The sequence below is a fragment of the Microtus pennsylvanicus genome, chromosome 19 (assembly GCF_037038515.1).
Source record: "Microtus pennsylvanicus isolate mMicPen1 chromosome 19, mMicPen1.hap1, whole genome shotgun sequence".
NCBI lineage: Eukaryota > Metazoa > Chordata > Mammalia > Rodentia > Cricetidae > Microtus > Microtus pennsylvanicus.
The window spans coordinates 36820002-36844073 of NC_134597.1; the positions used below are offsets into that span (position 1 = coordinate 36820002).

General features: G+C 37.8%; 1 protein-coding gene across 3 annotated transcripts in view; it reads right to left on the minus strand.

Annotated features, from left to right (window-relative positions):
• The window catches only part of Tpk1 (thiamin pyrophosphokinase 1), a 361699-nt gene that overhangs the window by 299087 nt on the left and 38540 nt on the right, over positions 1 to 24072 (minus strand). For 2 of the 3 annotated variants that reach the window (XM_075953689.1, XM_075953687.1), the window contains exon 3: positions 2405 to 2476. The exons of the other annotated variant lie outside the window; for it this stretch is intronic. In XM_075953689.1, the coding sequence (XP_075809804.1) occupies positions 2405 to 2476 (72 nt within the window). The remainder of the gene's footprint in view (positions 1 to 2404; positions 2477 to 24072) is intronic. 3 annotated transcript variants of the gene reach the window in all.

A 24072-nucleotide genomic window follows, 5' to 3' on the forward strand; every position in this document is an offset into this window, starting at 1 on the left:
CCATCTTTTCATGAGCATGAACAAGTTGGGCATTTGCATTTTTTCCATGGTAAATGTCTACTCAGATTCTTTGTTAAGTTTTTTTTAAATTGGTTCACATCTTACTTTCATTATTCAACTGTTAGAGTTCTTCATATGCCCTAGGCATGTGTTCATCTGTGTAAGTTTGAATAAAATGGCCCACTCTGCTCAGAATTTGAATACTGGGTACTCAGTTGGTACAACTGCTTCTAAGGATTACTAGCTACAGCTTTCTTGGAGAAGCGTGGGCTCTGAGGTTTGAAAATCCCACACCATTTCCAGTTAGCTTTCTCTGTCTCTCTTTCTGTCTCTGTCTATGGTTACTGTCTCAAGACGTGAGCTCTTAAATAACTCCCATGGCTTCAGCGTTAAGTCTACCTGCCTGCTGCCATGCTCCCAGCCATCCTGGCCAAGGACTCACCTCTGAAACTATGTCTTCAATAAACTCTTTCTTCTATAAATTGCCCGGGTAACAGCAACAGAAAAGTAACTAAGACACTGTCCCACTCAGACACAAAGTTGGCAAATAATTCTTTCCATTTGTGGGTCTCTTTTCACTTTCTTAATAGTAACATCTGAAATACAGTAACCTTTTTGAATACATTTTCCTTTAAAATATTGTATAACTTTCAATATTTATATCCTGATTCTTCTGCATTTATTCCATATATGTACATATGTTTAAGCTGACCATTTGGGACTATATAGTCTATCAGGGAACTTGTCCCTCAAGAAAACCAATTCTTGCTCCCTCAGTGGCCATTGATTGTTTATTTGCTCATTAGATCTGGAGGACACATGCCACAGTATACATGTGGAGGTCCATGGACAACTCTGTGAAGCCAGTTCTTTCCTAACATCCTCCTTTTTATCCTTAAACAAACAAACAAATAAGCTTTTCTAAAAAATATCATTTCCTGAGCAAATTGGGAGCATGGGGACCTTGGGGAGGGTTGAAGGGGGAGGGGAGAGGCAGGGAGAAGAGCAGAGAAAAATGTAGAGCTCAATAAATATCAATAAAAAAACATTGATCAAAAAATATCGCTTTAGGATTACTATACAATGCTAAGCGTAACTTTTATTAGGATATTAGCTCTCGGACTATGAATTTACATGGCTTACATTTTACTAAATTAATTTTACTAAATTAATATTGTAGAGCAATGATACACAACCATGATTTGGTAGCAGTCAAATTAAGTATAAGATATTATTTGGCATAGGTAGTTGAATGAAAACAATAAAGTTTCTGAATACCATATGTAATTAAATACTAAGTAATCATTCCCATTGCATGAACAGTCGGGAACACAAAGAAACACAAAAGCAAGGAATGACATACACTGTGAAACACACAAATGACATGATGCAGGTGTGCATGAGCAGAAAGGGATGAGGAACGTTCTTTGATAGTCCACCACATGCCAGTACAGTAGCAAGTTCTGATGCAAAGAATTCAGAGACTGGAACGTCAGAAGTATCTAGTTGTGTACATTTGAGCTGGAAACGAAACACTGCTACCTGCCCTGTACTAGCTGAGAGAAAGAGGACAAGGTGTGAGGCAGTTCCCAGGGAAGTTTCTTTCATGAGAAAGAAATTGCCGAAAGCTTCAAGCCTTGGGCAGAGAAAGTCTATAAGAAAACAACACCTGGACAGAAGAAGCCCAGTGAATAACTTTAAGATTTCCAGAATGAAGCCAGGCCAGGCTACTGGGATCTAATATAAGGGGTCATTGCATTGGAAAGGCTGTGGAAATGGCCTGAGGGGAGTACAATGTACACTAGAGTGGGCTAAGATTCAATATGCAATAAAGAAAAAGAAGTCATGAATTAGAAGGGAAGTTGGCTTGAAAGAGGTTGAAGGTAAAAGGTAAAAAAGATGCAATTATATTTTAATCTTTTTAAATTAAAAAGAAAGAAAGAATGCATAGGACTTACATAGGTTTAAACCAGATGGGGTCCCAGCACTAAGAGGTATAAGAAGATACAAGCTTTCATCCCTAACCAAAAAGGTATCTTCAGTTGGCATCTGCTCACAAAGGAAAAACAAACTTTCACCAGTGGAGGCTCACTGTGTGTATTAATCACACTTAAATGTAGGTCCCATGACGAGCAGTAGATGGCTAAGACAAACCAAACTCAATGTTATTTCTATAGAGCTTTTGTCTCATATTGCTTTGTTTGGGCATGTTTTTGTCTTATTGGTCATTATTTATATATCATACAGTTTCTGGTTTTATGTTTTTATGAACTGGGTGTGCTGCTTTATTCTCTTTTGATTTATTTGTTTGCCTGTTTAGTTTTTTCAGGGGCTTGTCTATTTGTTTTGGGGGGTATATGGAATTGGGTGCCAGTCATGTTAATTCAATGCGAATTAAGATTACCTTTTTTCCAAAGATGACGAAAGCATGTGTCCAAAGGCTGATTAAGAATCACAAGGCAATATTTCAAATTTCCTAAAAGAAAAGAAAAAGGGTAAAACACACACGAAGATAAACAGTCCCCACTTATCATCTGTGTCTGTATCATAAGCCCCATGTACACAAAGGAGGACTGCAATGACGGTTACTCTAGCAAACCTTCCTTTCTGAAGAGATTGTTTATCAACAAGGCGTACTTTGTTCAGAATGTCTGTCTCTCACACATCATTTCTCTGAGGAAGGTATAATGAAAAGAGTTCACAATAAAAGAAAACTTTTTTTTGAAGGGAATAAATGCTTTTATTATGAATACTCAACCTTAGTAAAGATCCAGCATTGGCACAAGAGACCACTTCCGGAATATAATACCAGTAATGCAGTAACACAGACACTAAGAGCAACAATTAATAAATGGGACCTCCTGAAACTGAGACTTGTGGAAGTCAAAGGACATGTTCAATAAGATAAAACCGCAGCCTACAGAATGGGAAAGGAGCTTCAACAACATCACATCGGAGAGAGAGTTGATCTCCAAAATATACAAAGAACTAGATATCAAAATACCAGATAATTCAATTTAAAAATGGGGTACAGATTTAAACAGAGATATCTCAACAAAGGACTCTCAAATGGCCAAAAAACACTTAAGAAATTGTTCAACATCCTTAGCCATCAGGGTATAAAAATAAAAAAACTCTGAAATACTATCTTGCACCTGGAAGAATGGCTAAGATAAAAAACCCTGATGACAGCTTATGTAGGAGAGGATGTGGAGTAAGGGGGAAGGAACACTCATCCATTGCTGGTGGGAGTGCAAACTTGAACAGCCACTTTGGAAATCAGTATGATGGTTTCTCAGAAAATTGGGAATCAACCTACTTCAAGACCCAGTAATACCATTCTTGGACATATACCCAAATCATGCAAACTCATACCAAAAGGGCGCATGCTCAACTATGTTCATAGCAGCATTATTACCTGGAAACAACCTAGATGCCCCTTAACTGAAAACTGGATAAATATATGTGGTACATTTACAAAATACTATCAAACTGAATCCAAGAACACATAAAAAAAATAATCCACCATGAGCAACTTGGCTTCATCCCAGAGATGCACAGATAGTTCAACATACAAAAATCTATCAATGTAATCTACCATATAAACAAACTGAAAGAAAAAACCATATGATCATCTCATGAGATGCTGAAAAAGCATTTGACAAAATCCAACACCACTTCATGATAAAAGTCTTGAAGACATCAGGGATACAATAAACATATATAAACATAATAAAAGCAATATATAGCAAGCCAACAGACAACAGTAGTGCCTGTTTAAATTAAATGGAGAGACACTCAAAACAACTCCCCTAAAATCAGGAACAAGACAAGGCTGTCCACTCTCTCATAGTTCTCAACATAGTTCTTGAAGTTCTGGCTATAGCAATAAGACAGCAAAAGAAGATCAAGGGGATTCAAATTAGAAAGGAAGAAGCCAAACATTTGCTATTTGCAAATGATGTGATAGTATATATAATTAATCTCAAAAACTTTACCAAGGAACTCCTATAGCTAATAAATACATTTAGTAATGTGACAGGACATAAGATCAACTCAAAAAAAATTAGGAGCCCTCCTATATACAAATGATAAAGAACCTGAAAGTGAAATCAGAGAAACATCACCCTTCACAATAGCCACAAATAATATAAAATATCTTGGGGTAACACTAACCAAAGAAGTGAAAGACCCTAGGCAATAGTGGGACTGCATAAACAAGCTTTTAGGAGCTCACTGTCTATGGAGGGATACCTTGCTGAGCCTAGATACAGGGGGGTGGGCCTTGGTCCTACCTCAAAATGATATGAAAGACTTTGTTGATTCCCCATGGGAGGCCTAACCCTCTCTGAGGAATGAATGGGGATGGAGTGGGCAGAAGGTGGGAGAAGAGGGAGGAGGTAAGGGAGGGTGAACTGGGATTGGCATGTAAAATAAAAAAAAAAAGATTGTTTGAAAAATGAAAATAGAAAAACTTCATAGGAAAAAAAAAGAAATATCCAGTGCTGATATGGCAGAGTCTGATAGCTGCTGGTTTTATACTCCCCTACCATTGTCCGGAACTGATGTCACTCAGGGGTGCTGGTGTGTGCTATCACACTCATTCACACTCATTTGTGTTATTATTTTTATTACATCCCAACTCACTTTGATCTTTCTAATGTAAAACTATATATATGTTATCACAAACAATACCATGTACGTTTATTCAAGTATTCAGACAACACTAAAGAAAACATTGGTAATGCTATTTTCTGAACTTTATTGGAAGGAAAGTTCAAGAACAAACAGGTTCTTGAAGCTGGGATGTGACTTGAGAATGAGTTGCCTCTAACGTCCTATGATGAACTTTATATATTACAAAGAATGCAATCAAGCTGGTGAGAATCCACAAGTTTTATTCAAGTACTCCTCAATTATAGAAATCAAATAATTGCTTAGTGATAAGAAAAACTATTTTGGAAGCCTTCCTACTATTAGAAACAGGAAAAGATAAGGTAATGAAAAGAATATGTCATCATACACAACAAACCTTATTACTAATTATGCAACACACACTGCGGGTACAAAGAAAAGTAAATTTAGAGGTTATATGTTCAATAAGATGTTGACAATGTTGAGACTGTATTCAACAATATAAGTATATGAAGAATGATGGATAATAAAGGCCATAGTTTTGAAAAAAAGCAAGGGAGGGTTTGGAGGAAAGAATAGGAAAGAGGAAATGATATAATTATTATATATTTATAATTTCAAAAAAATTCAAGAAGCAATAGAAAAAGAAGTAGTATCCTAATAATGCCGGACATTAGCAATAATATAAATTTTAAAAGTAATATTTAATGTGTCATTGGAATTGAACTTGAAATATCTACAAAGTGTGTAGTGCAGGAATGAATTGAAAATACTTCCTGTATATTTGAGAAGCATACAAATAGATGTAGCTACAAATAAATGACTGGACTTGAAAGAACAAAGAATTGGGTCAAAATTGTGTTTGTTTACTATTACAGAGCATAAAAAATTAGAAAAGGTCAATAAACAATTAGAGTAGAATGTAGAAAAATTAAAAGTGGTTGCTTTCAAAGTAACAACTATAGGAACTGCCAATAATCCAGAATACCAGAAAAAGTAACAACTACAGGAACTGCGAATAATCCAGAATACCAGAAAAAGCAAGAAATCAGCAGCAGCATGACCAAAGACCTATTGTGATCTCATGGCATAACTTTAGGAATACAGCTGTGGTAAAAATCAAGAATTATTTCATTATAATCATTTTAGTAAAAAAGAAAAAATCCTGAAGGGGACTTTGTGGTTAAGAGCATTGCTACCTTTGCAGCAACCTGAGCTCAGTTCCCAGCACCTATTAAGGTGGCTCACAGCCACCTACAACTCTAGCTCCAAGGGATTAGACACAATCTTTTGATCTCTACAGGCATTTGGTATTCGCATACACTTATCTATACATGGAAATATATGCATACACACAAGTTAAAAGAAAAAAGTCTTTAAAAAATCCAGAGGGAGGCGTGTGTGTGTGTGTGTGTGTGTGTGTGTGTGTGTGTGTTTGTGTGTGTGTATGTTCTGTCCCCTATGGATTTGTATATCTGTTGCTAGACAAAGACATATATATAGAAGAACCTCATTAATATCCTTCTATCAAGCAGCCATATATTGGTGGAGGACCTTGACTTCTGTCTCTTTCTCTCCCCTATTCTACCACGGAGGAGCAAGGCATGATGGGCCCACTGAAAGTCCAGCAGCTATCTCACAGGGAATCCGAAGTTAGCGTGATTCCCCTTCTGCATATTTCATTGTCTGCCAGGCTTCTTTATTGTGACAAACAAAATAAGCATTCAAGCCTTCTCTAAGTCCTGGCCTTGATTCTGGAATGCTGCCGTGGAGGCCAGAGGCCCTACAGCGAGTTCAGCAGTGAACACCAGAAACAGCCCAGTCACAACTGTATGAGTGTCTACTGAAAATCAAATCTGCTTCTTCCTTTCCCTTGTTAACACTCTTATTCTAAGAATTTAGCCTGTTTTTAAAGTAATGCTGCTTATGGAGTAGACAAAAGGATTTTTTTTAAAGTATGAAGAGCTTTCTCATTATCTTACAAAGACCACAAATTTTCAATCAATACTGTAATTTGTACACAAAATTTCAGTATTTCAGGTATAATGGCAAGAGGAAATTTTCATTTATCCATAAAAATATGTAACACTTTCCATTTAAAGAACAACAACCTAAATTAACCATTATTCTTCAACATGATGACAAATTTCCAGCCACTGAGATACAGAAACGGATATACCAATAAACTACATGGATCCAAGTTTAAGACATGAAAATAAGATAAGGTCAAATTATCAACCATGGCCTTTTTGAAAGAGAGCTTTTGAAGAGTAAGGATTAGTGAACCTGAGTTGAATGTTAAGAAAGGACAGCCTTCTATCTTCTGTCTGCTACATAGTTGGGGCACTGCCTCTGGAAGAAGAGGTAACTCTGTAAGCAAGGAAAAAGTAGCAAGGATGGCCATGGACTACCAAGTGGTACCAGAAGGAAGTGGTTGCTAGGGGTAACAAAACAGACAACTAAATTAGCCTGCTGTGGCCCAATGGCCAAACCTGGGACAATCTGAACAACAAAATACAGCACTAAATTTTTTGCACGGTATAAAATGAAACATTTTTAAAACCACACTTACAGAAAAAAAATGCTATATTAACAAAGTGGGATAACACACAGATCTCCCACAGGCAAAATAAATCCAAGGAAAACACACCATGTTTTACTCTTAGTGAGGAGTATATACCTGTTTGCTTCCCATGACAACATCTATCAAGTGAAACTGCTTGAGATGGGATGGTATTTCCACTGCAGCATCTCAAAACCTTAGAACAAGTTCACCATTCTATATGGAAACTGGACTTCAAAAGGCAGAATTTCAGTTTGAAATAAGTGAGCTCATTATCTATTTACCAAGTTGAGTAAAAGAACAATTAACAAGTAGTAGATAGAAATAGCAAATAGCAAAAGATCAGCAAATTGGGATCCTACAACATCTGTCAGTAAAGATTAGAGCCTCTATGAGAGAAGGCACAAGAGAAGCTGCATCAAATCAGGAGACTAGACATTCAGCAGAATGACTGGGGAAGCCCTGCTGAGACAGTCACACTGGGGTTCCTGATGAGAGTTTCAGGCAGAGCAAAGTGATCTCTCCATTGATGAGCTCTGTCTTGCCCTTCTCAGGTCCACTGCAGGCATTTTAATAGTATGCAATAAACGAGGTACCTCTGTTAAAAATGTTTTTCCCCTAGATCAGTGATTCTTAACCTGTGGGTTAAGACTCCTTCGGTTTTGCATATCAGATATCCTGCATATTAGATATTTAAATTACAATTTTTAGCAGTAGCAAAATTACAATTATAAAGTAGCAACAAAATAATTTTATGATTGGTCAGTGGTCAGCACAAAAGAGAAACTGTATTAAAGGGTTGCAGCATTAGGAAGGTTGAGAACCACTGCTCTGGATCTTCTCACGGTTTTGATATTTTTACCCTTAGCTATTTGCTGTTCTCCAGTCTATCTACTGGAAGTGGGGTCATCTTGCCCTAGGACAGAGAATCCTGGGAAACCTATGAAATAAGTCTTCAATAAGCAGGCCCTTTTCTACAAGGGCAAACAGCATATGATGATTTCCTAGCACACTGCATTACACCCACCACCAACAGATATATATCACGTGGTATGATCCGAGCCAGGATATGCTAAAATAATATTCAGTCCCAAATCACACGGAAACCCAATCTGGCTCAGGAGGGAAACATCAGATACATTTCAACAGAAAACTAGCTTACAATACTCTTTTCTAGTAGTCATCAAAACTGTCAAGGGTAGGTACCATAGACAAGGAAAGTTTTGGATACTATCACAGATAAAACAAATCTAAGGAATATGATGACTACATGTGCTGTGGTATCCTGGATAGGTTACTGGGGCAGAAAAATAACAGTATGTACTTTGGAAACTTGGTAAAATGCAGAACAAATAATAATGCATACCTTTATTGCATCAGCACTGGTTCATTAATGTGAACAAATGTATCATATAAAACTGGATGCTAACATGGATGAAATTATACATGGGGCTGGCTAATTGAAAACCCTATCCTTAATTTTTCCAAAACTTAAAAAAAAAATAAGATCCATTATTTTTATGACTTATTCATTTAAAAATTTGAGATAAGGGTCTCTTGCTGTCCTGGAACTTATTATGCAGACCAGGCTTGTCTCAAACTCAGAGATCTACCTGCCTTCTCTGCCTCCTGGGTGTTGAGATTAGAAACATGTATGTACCACAGTGCCTGGTCATTAATTTTTAAATCCCAGTGTAAGGACAAAACATAGACTGAAAACTATTCCATGAAGTATTGCTAGTGATTGTTCAATGGGACAAGACTGCTTACACCCATGAAAGAAAACCCAAGTGTATTCAAACTTCAAAAATAAAGTATAGTGAGAAATACATGGATGCTTGGGGAAAAAATTTATTTATTAAGGAATAAATAGGGAAAACACTCACAGACACAGTGGGAAGCTACACTGTTGTCTGTTCATCTACCATGGAAGGATGGAGAAAGCTCCAGACCAGGTCACCAAATGGTGAGTCAGAAGCATTCCACATCCAAGCTAGAAAGAGCTATGCGGCCTCCTGACCTCCATTCTTAACCAGTCACTTATCAAAGAAAATCACACTTATGTGGGTAGTCATTCCAAATATCATTGGCTAATCGAATAGAGCTCCCACAACAGTAAAGCTAAGAAAAAAACCACTAAACCAGAAGGAAAAAGGAATACTATTCCATATCAAGAAAACTGTACTTTTATCAAGTTTTTTTAGTTAAAAACTTTAAACATGGGAAATAACCCTGCATATATCTATAAAAACAGCTTCTCTGACATTAAAAATTATTTGTACCACAGATAAAAAAATATGCTATTTACATCTTTAACTGTATAATCTCAAAATGCAGTAGAACAATTTAAAAGTGAGGGACTTTTATTTTCAGAAAAAGAAGTTAATATTTAACAGCATTCTTATGGTGGTTTGAATAAGAATGATCCCCATAGGGTCACAGATTTAAATGACTGGTCACCAGGGAGTAGAACTTTTTGAAAGGATTAGGAAATGTGTCCCTGTGAGAGGAAGTGTGACCCTGGGGGTCTACTTTAAGGTTTAAAATGCTCAAGAGAGTGTGTGGGTGCACCCCTCGCGGTCCTGAGTTTCTTGCTCATGCTCTCTCTCCTTCTGCTCCTGATTTGGACCTTGGGATTTCAGTCCTGTGCTCCAATTTGGGTCTCTGTCTCCTTTCATCGCTTGCTGAAGGTTAATATTCAGGAGGATGCCTATATGTTTTTCTTTGGGTTCTCCTTATTTAGCTTCTCTAGGATCACTAAAGGATGTTCTACTGGGAACTCACCAAGACCAGCTGGCCTGGGTCTGGAAAAGCCTGGGATAAAACCGGACTCTCTGAACATAGCGGACAATGAGGACTACTGACAACTCAAGAACAATGGCAATGGGTTTCTGATCCTACTGCACGCACTGGCTTTGTGGGAACCTAAGCAGTTTGGATGCTCAACTTACTAGACCTGGATGGTGGTGGGGGTTCCTTGGACTTCCCATAGGACAGGGAACCCTGATGGCTTTTCGGGCTGGGGGGGGGACTTAATTGGGGGAGGGGGAGGGAAATGGGAGGCGGTGGCGGGGAAGAGACAGAAATCTTTAATAAATAAATAAATTTAAAAAAAAAAACAAAATAAAATGCTCAAGAGAAGCCCAGAGTTGGTCTCTTCCTGCTGGCTGCAGATCCCCATGTATTAGTCTCATCTACTTCTGCATGCATACTGCCATGATGACAATTAACCTGTGAAACTGGAAGTCCTAACTAAATGCTTCCCTTTATAAAAGATGCCATAGCCATAGTGTCTCTTCACAGCAGAGAACACTGACTAAAGCAATATTTAGTATGTAGACCAGTACAGAGGCCTCCCTGTGTTTACAGAACAAAGTCCTATGTTTTCTACCTAAGCTGATGTCATAGGGTTTACATAACTCTGATAAAACATCACAACACCAAAAGCAAACGGGGGGTTTATTTCGCTGTGTAGTATACAGTCTATATTCAGGGAAGTTGGCTTAGGAACTCAAGGCAGGAACTTGGAGACAGGAACAAATGCAGAGGCCTAAAGAACACAGCTTACTGGCTTGCTTCTCATAGCTTGCTCAACTTGTTTCCTTATACTCCCCTAGGGCCATCAACCTACAGGTGGCACTTATCTACTTATCAAGACAACAGCCCACAGGTGTGGCCACAGGCCAATCCTTTGGAGACATTTTCTCTATTTTGATTGCTTCTCTTCCCAGTATATCTAGGTTTGTGTCAAGATAACACAAAGCACACAGTCAGCACAGTTCAAACACAGAAAAGTAGAAGGGCCACCACATATGGTGCTGGCGGTGCCCTCACTCACCTCTGCAGCTTAACAGGCACACTGTGCGTTGTTTGTGCCTGGAGAACACATCAACAAACGAACTAGGTTCACATACAATCATCTCTAAAAGTGACAAACTTAAAAATACCCTTCAGCACATAGTGAAGACAATACACATTCTATAAAAGCATGGCCATACTTATCAAGATCAGAAGCTCCAACAGGAATAAAGTGGCAGGAAGAGAGGACAGAAGAGATTCTGGGAGGATGGGCAGGTAGGCAGGGTCTTATGGACGACCAACATTGAGAACCATTGGTATTATGATATTAAGTCCTGACAACGACATTATTTTATTTTTAGAGACTTTTTAAAAATTATTTTTGGAAACTGAGAGCTGTCAGTTGTGTTCCAGTAAATCTACCCATGAACCCTAGGATTCCTGTTGTAAAATGTTGAAAGATGGTTCCATGTGTGCTAAGTAAAACATGGTATTGTATAGGATGTTTTGGCCACAATCTCAGAAGTTGTTTACATTGATTTGCTAGAAGGAGATACTGAATGCCATGCCCGATTCAAAACTCCTGAGGATGCGCAGGCAGTAATGAGTGCACAGACTGAAATTAGAAAGAAGCACTGTTGGAACCTCGACTGGCAGAAGATATTGGTAGATAGACAGGCCAAACTTAATCAACCTCAGGAAAAGAAAAGAGGCACGGAGAAGTTAATCACCAAAGCTGAGAAGATTAGACTGGCCAAGACTCAACAAGCCAGTCAGCACATTCGATTCTCTGAGTATGATTGAGAAAGATGAGTTTCCTAGGGTTTCCTTGCCAGAGTGTTCTAAGAATGCTGGGCCTGCTTGATGGATGTTCTGCTGAGATGTACATTTAAAGAAAAAGAAAACCTTTGTTCCTCAGTGTGGAACTAAGACTTTTCTTAGAGACAAACATATTATATGTCATATTTTTTTCAATGACGCTCATGTTGAAATTATGCAGGTAACTTCAAATAATTTCATAAATAAATGTGTTTTAAAAATTAAAAAAAATATTTTTGTTTTACTTGCATAGTTACTATTTATTTATTCTGGAAGGAGGGCATTGTGTCCTGTATAGGTGAGAGAATAACTTGAGGGAATCAGTTCCTCCTTCTAGAACATAGGTCCCTAGGACTGAACTTGGGCTACTGGGCTTGCCCATAAATTCCCTCACACACTGAGCCACTTTCTGCCCCAACAACAACATTTTATAATATTTATTTTATTGTTTTCTGAATATTTTATATATAATTTAAAAAATTAAAGTAAAAACAAATGTAGTGGTATATATCATTAATCCCAGCACTTAGGACACAGGTGCAGGAGGGTCTCTGAGTCAGAAGACAGTCTGGTCTACATAGTAAAATCTAAGCTAGGAGCAGAGGTACATAATGAGACCTTTTCTGAAAAACATTTACCACTCTTGCAGAGAACCAAGGTTTACTCCCTAGTACCCACAGGACAGTTAAAACTGTCCTTAACTCCAGTTCCAGGGACTCTGAGGACTTCAGCAGGCAAAACATGCATACGCTTAAAGTAAAAAGGAAGATCTATAGGAACACAGACTTTAATTGTAAATTCGGGGATGGGTGCCAGGAAAATGCCAAGGTAAATAAACCACTTAGGTATTAGCATCAAACTGTTGTGGCTTACATCAGGCAATCAAATTATACTGACAGATGAAGACAGAAACATAAAGAGGGGGGTTACAAAGGTGAGAGGGGAAGGGAGAGGAGGGAAGGGGAGGAGATTTTGCTGTAGCACTACGGATAGATCCTAGGAATTCACTACAGTTGGTAATGATATACTGGCTACATCCCCTGACCTACTGCATCTTTTTTAATGCTAACTACACTATCATGAAGAATAGTTTAAACTACTATGATAAAAATGTTGATTTCCTGTAAAAAGTTAAAAATGAAAATAAAAAAAACTAATGAATGAAATACACCTGACTGAAAAAGGAACCACTTGGTAATTTATAAAATGTTATAAATATAGATTACCGTTCTGTGTGCATTGTGTGTGTGTTTACATATGTATGTGTGTTCACAATTATATGTCCAGGTGAGTACATCCTTATGGCGTGTATTTAGAGGGTAGAAGACAACCTCAGATGTTAGTCCTCAGTTTCCACAGCCTTTAAATCAGAATCTCTCCGGACTATACGCTTCTAGGGGTTTCTATCTTTCTCTCTCTCTCTCTCTCTCTCTCTCTCTCTCTCTCTCTCTCTCTCTCTCTCTCTCTCCCCTATCTTTTGGGAGTGCTGGATTGTAGTATCCAGCATTTATAAAAAATTCTTGAATTCAGGGCCTCATGCTTATATAGCAACTAATTTACTCACTGAGCCATCTCCCTAGCTCTTCAGATGACCTTTTAAAACTTGAAATGATACAAGATTAAAAGAATGCACATATATTAAAATACCATTTATAATAGAATGGAAGTACTAGTCAAACAAATTTCTAAGCTGCCAAGTTAATATATATTGCATTTTAAAAATATGGAGCAAAACCTCTCCAGCCTTTGCTGGAGAGGTTGTGGAGAAAGGGGGACACTCACCCATTGCTGGTGGGAATGCAAACTTGTGCAACCACTCTGGAAAGCAGTGTTTCGGTTTCTCAGGAAATTCGGAATCAACCTACCCCTGGATCCACCAATACCACTCTTGGGAATATACCCAAGAGATGTCCTATCATACAACAAAAGTATATGCTCAACTATGTTCATGGCAGCATTGTTTGTAATAGCCAGGACCTGGAAACAACCTAGATGCCCTTCAACGGAAGAATGGATGAAGAAAGTATGGAATATATACATATTAGAGTATTACTCAGCAGTAAAAAACAAGGACTTCTTGAATTTTGCATACAAATGGATGGAAATAGAAAACACTATCCTGAGTGAGGTAAGCCAGACCCAAAAAGAGGAACATGGGATGTACTCACTCATATTTGGTTTCTAGCCATAAATAAAGGACAATGAGCTTATAATGCATGTTCCTAGAGAAGCTAAGTAAGAAGGTGAACCCAAAGACAAACACACAGTCATCCTCATGAATATTAACCTTCATCAGGTGATGAAAGGAGACAGAGACAGAGGAGCACGGGACAAAAATCTCAAGGTCCAAATCAGGAGCAGAAGGAGAAGGAGCACGAGCAAGGACCTCAGGACCGTGAGGGGTGCACCCACATACTGAGACAATGGGGATGTTCTATCGGGAACTCACCAAGGCCAGCTGGCCTGGGTCTGAAAAAGCATGGGATAAATCCGGACTAGCTGAACATAGAGGACAATGAGGAATACTGAGAACTCAAGAACAATCGCAGTGGGTTTTTGATCCTACTGCACGTACTGGCTTTGGGGGAGCCTGGGCAGTTTGGATGCTCACCTTAGGAGACCTGGATAGAGGTGGGCGGTCCTTGGGCTTCCCACAGGGCAGGGAACCCTGATTGCTCTTCGAGCAGATGAGGGAGGGTGACTTGATCGGGGGAGGGGGAGGGAAATGGGAGGCGGATGAGGGGGGGAGGCAGAAATCCTTAATAAATAAATAAATAAAAAAGCTGAAAAAAAAGAGATTTTTAAAAGTAAAAAAAAAATATGGAGCAAAGAACAATTATTTAGCCAAAACACATGCTGGTCATTACACATGTAACTATAACTTCATCAAGGAACCAAAATAACAAAAAGACCTCAAAACAATATGATCTTCTTGTGCCTAGAAAGTATTGTAATTAAATAATAAAAACTTTAGAGCACTTAGTCTCATAACTGCACTCATGAACAACTACTTTTAAACACAAACTTTTTTGGAAGTGCACACAGGTAAATAAACACTGTCAAATCAATTTGTTGTCTGAGGAAATACATTATATGTGTATGAAGCATAACTATTAAAAGGTTCTGAACAAATAGTCTAACAAGTCTATTAAAATAATTGAATTATACTGAATTATTAAGAGATGATGAAGAATTAATAAGTCAAACATAAGAAAATGAGTAAACAAGGAGTTATATAAATACACTTCTGGAGAAATCTTTTATGTGCTCCCCTAGGTGTAAACTAATGACTTACTCTACTCACATTAGCATAATAACAATGGTTACCCTTCTATTCATAAGGTGCCTTTGTTTGGTAACAAATGATAAGGTTACTCTACCCTCTATTACCCCCAGCTTCCACCCCATTTCTCTGTCTTCAACAAAAGTGATTTTTAAAAATCCATTCATTTTTATTACAGGTACCTTCATGATTTCCCCTGCATGTATGTCTGTATGTGGGTGCCAGATCCAGTTACAGTTGTGAGCTACCATGTGGCTGCTGGGAATTGAACCTGGGTCCTCAGGAAGAGCAGTCAGTGCTCTTAGCCACTGGGCTATATCCCTAGCCCATACAAAAGTAAATTTTAAAGGAAATTATCTTCCAACATCTGAAACAATCATTGTCAAAGCCAGCAGTGGCCTTGTATTATAAAACCCAATAGCTAATAATTCCTTCTCATCTTGTGCAAGACATCTTGGTCTCATGGCAGAGTAGGTAATGGGTTTATCCTTCTTGATCTTTCATGCTAATCCCTACAGTCTCGTATGTGTATTACCTCAGAAATCGCATTTCCATCACATGCTTGTGCCTGCCTGCATCTGAATCTGCCTTGTTCTTCCTAATAAATGTATCAATAATACTTTTATTCACTGTTTTTCATAATATTTCCCTATTCTAGAAAATAAGTCCTCAATCCATTACCTACAACAGGGGCACATACATAGTGAGCACTCAGTAAATATCTGTTGAGTAGTTCTTCCAACATAAGAAAGACTTTATGTTCATTTAAAATAAATTAGGTCCAGATACTTCCTTTAATCAGAAAATATTCTCTCCCATCTGTCCACATTCTGTCCTTTGGATGCTTCCCTAATATAACTCCTTGCAGAATGAAACTATTCCCTTCTAAAACTCAACTGTTCCGACTACATCCGGAAGCCCTGAGCAGCCCTATCCAATAATCAGTACATAAAATGTTTCTGAGAGGACACCAGGACAGAGCAACACTCACCTTGCTTTCACACAGCTAAGTGCTGCTCTCCTCACTACTTCTCAAGACTATCAAACTGAACTACAGGAGGGCAGCTATAAGAGTTAGGAGCTAGGAGAAACTTTCATTGAGAACAAATTGACTTTTCTTTAAAGATATATATATATATATATATATATATATATATATATATATATATAATCTACTTAGAAAATCAATGAATCCACAACACATTCACTGATCCCTACAAATTTGACCATACATCTGTTTATTATCACTCAAGTTTTCAGGTTGAAAGTATAAACATATCTGAAAAGATTCCAATCAGCTTCCATTTGAAAGCATTATTTCCGATGGAACAACAGAAATGACCCTGTCCATGTTTAGCTATTCTACACTCTAGGCCATTATAGAGAAAATGACTGAATACATTTTCACAAGAATCCATAGAGGCTATTAATGTATGTTATATTTCACAACTAGTAAGTTTCCACTGTGTAGGCAAAAGGAGAAAGAGGACATAAGGTAGCAAAGTATTGAATCTTTCTGGCTATGAAAGTAGAAGGCCATCCTACAGAGTGATTTTTTTTTTTACCTTTGAAAGGTTAGTAATATTCTTGCTACCAGTAAACATTCTCACTGCATAGCCCAAATAAATGATGTTTAATTCTTCATCTAGACATACTTGAAGTACTGACAGAGTTCAAGGCTGTTTTCCATCAACTGTCCCTTGCCCTGATGATCTGGACCACAATAAACTGTGTTTCCTGTCAATCAAAAAAATCAAAAAAGTCACTTCCCAGCAAACTGTAGACAAAGTGCCATAACCCAAAGGGTCCATCATAAAATCTCTGAAAATTATAGTCTACCATATCAGTTTTGATGTGTTGACAGCTGGGCCCAAAATACTTTTCACACTTGAAAAGTCAGCCTCGAACACTTCCTATGACAGAAGCTATATGAGTTTAGAACATGCTTATAAAACGACTATAGAATTGGCTACTCCTACATCCCAAACCCATTTCTAACTACAACAAAAAGAAAAACAACAAAACAAAACAAACATAGAACCACAAGCACATAATTAGAAGAAAGGCAAAGCAGACTCAAGGATCAGAAGCCAATCCTTGCCTATGCCCTTTCTAGGAATTCTATTCTGTGCTGGTGAGTTTTGGTGAGGACAGTTAAGCAGACAGATAGTCTTCAAAACTCCACTGGTTTCACATACAACATGACAGAAAACAAGTCCTTATTAAGTGGAAAATATTTCTTTTATTTTTAGATATTACTTAGAGATTAATTTACTACAAAGCCATCTCAATGTTTATAATTAGAAGAAGATCGAATGAAGCTAAATTGGAACTTTGTAAGTAACCAATTGGGACTTTAAGTTTGACAGGACAAAAGAAACAATAAATACTTACAGTTTCAGGGGATTTCCCACTGTCCTTTAATTGGCATGGATTGCATGCTACACCATTACATGATCAAAGCACATCTATATAAAAATCAAAGTGGGTTTTACTAGTAATTTGTAAACACAAAAATATACAGTATAAATTCAGAAGAGGGAATGATGAATGAATTCTGATTACATAGTCAATGGCATAAAGAATCACATGCAAAATGCAGGAAATCCAAAACCAATGTAGATTTTGTTAATGTCACAGTCACCATAGGCATCTAGAAATAATGAGTTAGACTTCAGCTGGAAGAATAAAGGCCAGAATGCTTGCATCTGAAATCTGGTTTCTCAGATTCTCTGTTGCTGTCCTCTCACATGGAGAAAGGCATAGAAGTGAGAGCTAAGCACTATTGTGCTACATGGCAGAAGGGGGCACATGAACAGCGGCTCAATGCCCACCTCTCAATGCTGCTGCCTGAGAAGCAATAAGTATTCACAGACACACTAACACCACAATGCAGGCTTTTTCTTTGGTTGTGATTTTTTTTTTGAGACAGGGTTTCTCTGTAGCTTTGGAGCCTGTCCTAGAACTAGCTCTTGTATACCAGGCTGGCATCATACTCACAGAGATCCTCCTGCCTCTGCCTTCCGCATGCTGGGATTAAAGGAGTGTGCTATTACCCGGCTCAGAATGTATACATTTAAACACATTTATGAAGCTATAAATGTTTCAAAATATTAAAGTTTCCATAAAGACAAGCTGAAGAAATATTTTCTAAGCAAACAAAGCAGAAAATTAAAGCAAAAAACACCAGAATAATTATTAATTAGAGCTAGCTTTGGAACAATAGTGCATGTGCTCATTTCTCATTCCCTAGCACCCAGCACACTGCCTATTGTAGAGACTCAGTAATACAGACCAAAAGCAAAACTGGATACTGAATGGAATGTCCCCTTTGACAGGGCCCATCTCAGGGTTTAGGCTTCCAGCCTACTTCAGATCCACTCCAGAAGCTGCTCACCACTCTATGAACATATTAGGTTCCTTCACTGTTTTCACGTCCTCATTCTTGGTTTCTTGTCTGTGTTGAATGCACTTCAGAACACATCATTTAGTAAGTATACTGGGTTTGTCAAATGTGGTGGTGATGCACAACTTTAATCGCAGGGCTCAGGAGGCAAAAACAAGCAGACTCTAAGAATTAGGCTAGCTTGGTCTACAAAGTGAGTTCCAGGAGGTAGTGTTATACAAAGAAAACAAACAGAAAGAACATGGGGTCTGTAATCAGTTAAATCTCTGCTGTGTCACTTACTAGTGGTATGACTTTGAGATACGTGGGGATTATGTTTAACATCTCTGAGCTTACAGCACTGTGGACTATCATAATGGAGGGTTAACTAAATACACATGGAAAGAGCTCTACCAAGACTAAGGAAGCAAACCCTCAGCAGATCTAAGACATCTCACTCCTCTTGCATCATTAGATCCTCGTCTACGTTAATGATAATGACTTCTCAATCAACATTTTACAAGCTTTACACACTCAGAAAACATAGGTTGATGATTCCTATTATCTTCAAAATGCAGTACAGGATCTGGAAGAAGGTGAACTCTTTTTCCTAGCATGAACTTGAAATGTCATTTGCTCATGGTGCTATTAACTGTGTTAAAACACCAGCCTGCCAAACTCAAAATGTGCATGTGTTCACAATCAAAACCATAATAATCTAAGTGAGTTCTCAACTGCTTTCCAATTAAGCTTCAAGACTTCTGTCCCTTGCAAACCTGGCTGACCTAACACTCCACCTTGCCACAATGGGACCATAATTTTAAAATAGAATTGAGGTAAACAGGGGAGAAAGAGGAATGACAAGTTATGGCAGGTTCATTCGGGCATCCCTCCCTCAGAGAATCAAATGGTCCAGTTCTAAGCCGTCTATGACTGAATTCTATTTCTGTCGATGACATTCTTATAAAGTCACTCACTGAATCTCAAGGGGGAAGAGTAAAGTACTCTTAAGACTTTCAGGGAAGGTTAATTACAAAAACCCCCAATTGTTGCCAGTGCCTGGAAGGCTTCCATCCGAACTCTGTCTCATCACCATGCCTCCATCCACATACACCTGGAAATGATCCAAACCCAAGGGAAGGACTTTACAAAGATACTGTAATTCTTCAGTAAGATGAAATAATTACTTATAACTTTTATGAATAATATGGTTCACTAATGTTCAACATATCTCTGCTTTATCTGCTTGAATATTCTCTATGTAATCTGTTATATGTGCTGGATTATTGTGGGCTGTGCTATATGACATCTTGTGCTTTTACTACTCAGTGGCACAGCTGCCAAAAATCACATGAAGACAGGGACGATGAATACCACCTAAGCCTTCATTCTGTTCCAAAACAAGACTGTTTTCAATAAACCTTATAAACGAAAATTTTTAAAAATCTGTCTCCTCATTGGCATCCTCAAGGAAACAAGAAAGAACTGCTGCTTTATTACATAGTACCCCACTGTTACATACACTGTTTGCCATACATTTATTACATATACATTCTATGTTTATCAATTAATAAGATCCCCCATAGGAAAGAAATTCAATGGGAAAAACCATCTATTCCCTGATGTATCCATCCCTACTGCCTGGAGCAGAGCAGAAGCTTGGTCAGTCATCAGTAAACAGAAGAATAAAAGCAAAAATTTAGGCACCAAAGTATTGTAGAGACACTCCTCTATCTACAATTCATAGGGAATTTTTTTTTGTTTTCTAGAGAATACTAAGGCTTGAAAAGTCACTTGCCTAAGGTAACATTAGCCAGCTGTCACACAGAGTCTGATCATTTCTTATCAAAGTCTGTCTACACAGCATTTTGGCTGCTCTTTCATAACTCTGCCAATGTCCTATTTCAGGACTCTGAAACCATGTAGAAACACATGGAAAGGCTAAACGAAAGATTCTCAGGACCCCTTGTCCTCACTTCTACCCCTCTCTTCTGGACTATCTACTGACTTTTTATACCTATAGCTGCTAATTCACACATCTGCCAATATATACAGGTCCATAAAAATAATCCACCTCAACTCCTCCTCCAAGACCACCATCCCCTTTGGACTCACTGCCGTCTGTGGCTATAGCCAGAGTACCCCTAGCTCTGCCTCTGACGCCCATCATGCAGCCAGATAAATCCTGCTAGAGAGAACTCCAGAGGCTACCCTTCCCTCTGCCTGATAGACACCTACAGGACCAATAGAGGATATCTTAGAGTCTAACCCCAGAGCTCAACAAGAACTTCAGGTATGTAACTAGTAGGATTCTGTACCAGGCTGTTCCCAGTATTAAAAACCAAGCATTATCTATCCTTGGTCCACAGGCTGGGGCAACAGCAACTAACCAACTGAACATTCCCCAATAAAAGGGAGATCAAGTATCTAAGAAGCCACTATCACCCTGGTACCAAAACCACAAAAAGACTCCCCAAAAAAAACAAAAATTAAAGTATAGGCCAACATCCCTCATAAGAAACAATAATTCTTAATAAAATTCTTGCAAACTGAATCCAAAAATATTTCAAATAATTATCTACCTTGATTAAGCTGGCTTCATTCCAGAGATGCAGGGATTGTGCAACAAATATAAGTCAATAGATAACCATAATCCACCACAAAAACAGAAAAAAAATTAAAAGACAAAAATATAGGAATATCTTGTTGGATGTGGAAATGACCCTACGAAAAAAAATTCAACATTTTTTTCATGGTAGAGTACTTGAAGATGCAAGGACACAAAGAGCATAAATCAATATAATAAAGGTAATTTACAACAAACTACAATCAACATCATCCTAAATAGAGAGAAACTCAAAGCACTGCCACTCTTCTCTCCATACACATTCAGGAGCGTTTGAAGTCTTAGAACAGTAAGAGAGTTGAAGGAGATAAAGGAACACAAGTGAAGACAGAAAAAGTCAAAGTATTCCTACTTGCAAATGATTTGATTTTAAACTCTACTGGGAAATTTCTACGTCTCAAAATACTTTCAGTAATGTAGATGGACACAAAATTAACATGCAAAATTAGAAGCCTTTCTATATACAAATGACAAACATACCAAGAAAGAAATTAGGGAAACAACACCTATCACACAGCCTCAAAAAATATCCTGGAATAACTCTAACCAAACAAATAAAAAAGCTTATATAATAAAACTTTAAATGGTTGAAGAAATAAAGAAAACACAGATCTCACATGCTCAGGAATCAGTATGATTAATATAGCAACTATGTTCATCCTACCAAAAGCAATTTATAGATTCAATGCAATATACATCAAATCACATAACTCTTCACAGAAGCTGACAAAACAACTTTAAACTTCAATATTGAGGCACAAAAAAGACATACACAAAAGGATTCCTAAGAAAAACTTGAAATGATAAAAGAAAGAACTCCTGGAGGTATCAGTATCCCAGACTTCAAGTTGTATTGCGAAGTTATAGTAATAAAAATGGTTTTGGCATAAAAAACAGACATGATGATCAATGGAACAGAACTGAAGATTCCACACATTTACAACATGTAATGTTTTATTAATAAAGCCAAAATACACACAAGAGAAAAGACAGCATATTCAACAAATGGTGCTGGCCAAACTGACGGCTACATGTAGAAGTATAAAAATTGATCCAAATCTATAATCCTGCACAAAACTCAACTCCAAATGGACCAAGGACCTCCCTGTTCAGACCGGACACAGAATCTCATAAAAAGATGGGAAATTCACTTGAGCTCAATGAATCAGGAAAACACTTTCTAGACAGGACTGTGAAAGCACAGACATTAAGAACAACACTTAATAAATGGGACCTCTTCCTGAGAAAAGGAAACATGTAATCATGCCTGGTGTGAGGGTAAACTTGTACAGCCAATATGGAAATCAGTGTGGTGGTTCCTCAAAAAGCTAAAATGAAGTTTACCAGAATATCTAGCTATAAACAAAGATTTCACTTTACTTTCTCGACTGCCCAGACCCGAATAATCACATAGAAACTATATTAATTAGAACACTATTTGGCCAGTGGCTCAGGCATATTCCTAGCTACCTCTTACATCTTAAATTAACCCATTCTATTCATCTGTGTATTGACACGAGTCTGTGGCTTACTGCAAGGTTCTGGCATCTTTCTCCTTCAGCAGCTACATGATGTCTGTCTGACTCCACCTACTTTCCTCCTCTATCTCTGCTTGGATTTCCCATCTTGCTACATTCTGCCTTGCCATAGTCCAGAGCAGCTTCTTTATTAACCAATGGTAATAAAAAAATATTCACAACATATAGAAGGGAATCCAACATCATCTAGTTATACCACTATTGGACATATATTCAAAGGACTCCATGTTCTAGTTCAGAGATTTTTGTTCATTCATGTTCATCGATGTTCTATAAATAATAATAACCAGAAATTGGAAAGAGCCCAGATTTTTATCAATTGATGAATAGAGAAGGAAAATGTGATGCATTTTCACAATGTAATATTATTCATCTGTTAGAAAATAAATAAAATTTTCAGAAAAATGGATGATGCTAGAAATAATCATACTGAGTGAGATAATCCAGAGTCAGAAAGACACACACTAAATTTTTTTTCCTCTTATATGTGGGTGTTAGCTTTTAAACTTTAAATCTACACATTTCATTTCAAACAACTACAGAGAGGTAACTATAAAGAGACCGGGGCGGGGGGGTTCTCTAAAGAAGGGGAAACACAATGTATTTATGATAAAAAAGATAAAGGGGAAATATGAATAAGAGGATTACACAGGGTAATGAGAGAGAAGGGTAAAGGAGGGATTAATGGGTAGGGCAGCTAATAGGAAAGGCCTTTTAAAAAGCCATATTGAAACCTAATACTCTAGAACAGCAGTTCTCAACTAGTAATGAGTCATGATCTCTTTGGGTGTCAACGGCCCTTCCAGAGAAGTTGCCTAAGACCATTTGAAGACACAGATATTTACATTATGATTCACAACAGTAGAAAAATCAGTTATGGAGTGGCAATGAAAATAAGTTTATAGTTGGGGTTTACTACAACATGAGGAATTTCATCAACGGATCACACCATTAGGAAGGTTGAGAACCACTGCTCTAGAAGCTTGCTAAAATAATATCAATATATATGAAAGGAGTTTAAATGGAGTCACCAACTATTCAGAAGACAATGCCCCAACTAGACACTTTTGCTACCAAAAATCTTGAGTACCAGGAATGGGTTATATCATGTTGAGTCATTGGTCAAAGGGGTCCCATAGGCAGCCCAAACATTATAAGCTATTGCCAAGCTATTGCTTACCTCCCCACAACCTGATGGCAAGACTCTGTTGCAAAAGGTGCCACTTGTGCCATCAAACATTGACAAATTGAGCTATTTCTTAGATAGCTTTCTTTCTCTAGACAAGCGTTTATGGTACTGAAAGATACTCTGCATGCTTCTGGAAGAGAAAAGCAATCATCAATATCTTCTAGCTAAAAATTTGAGATCTATAAAATAGCAACCTGACTGCAAGAAATAACTGGTGCAGTAGTGGTACAAATGTT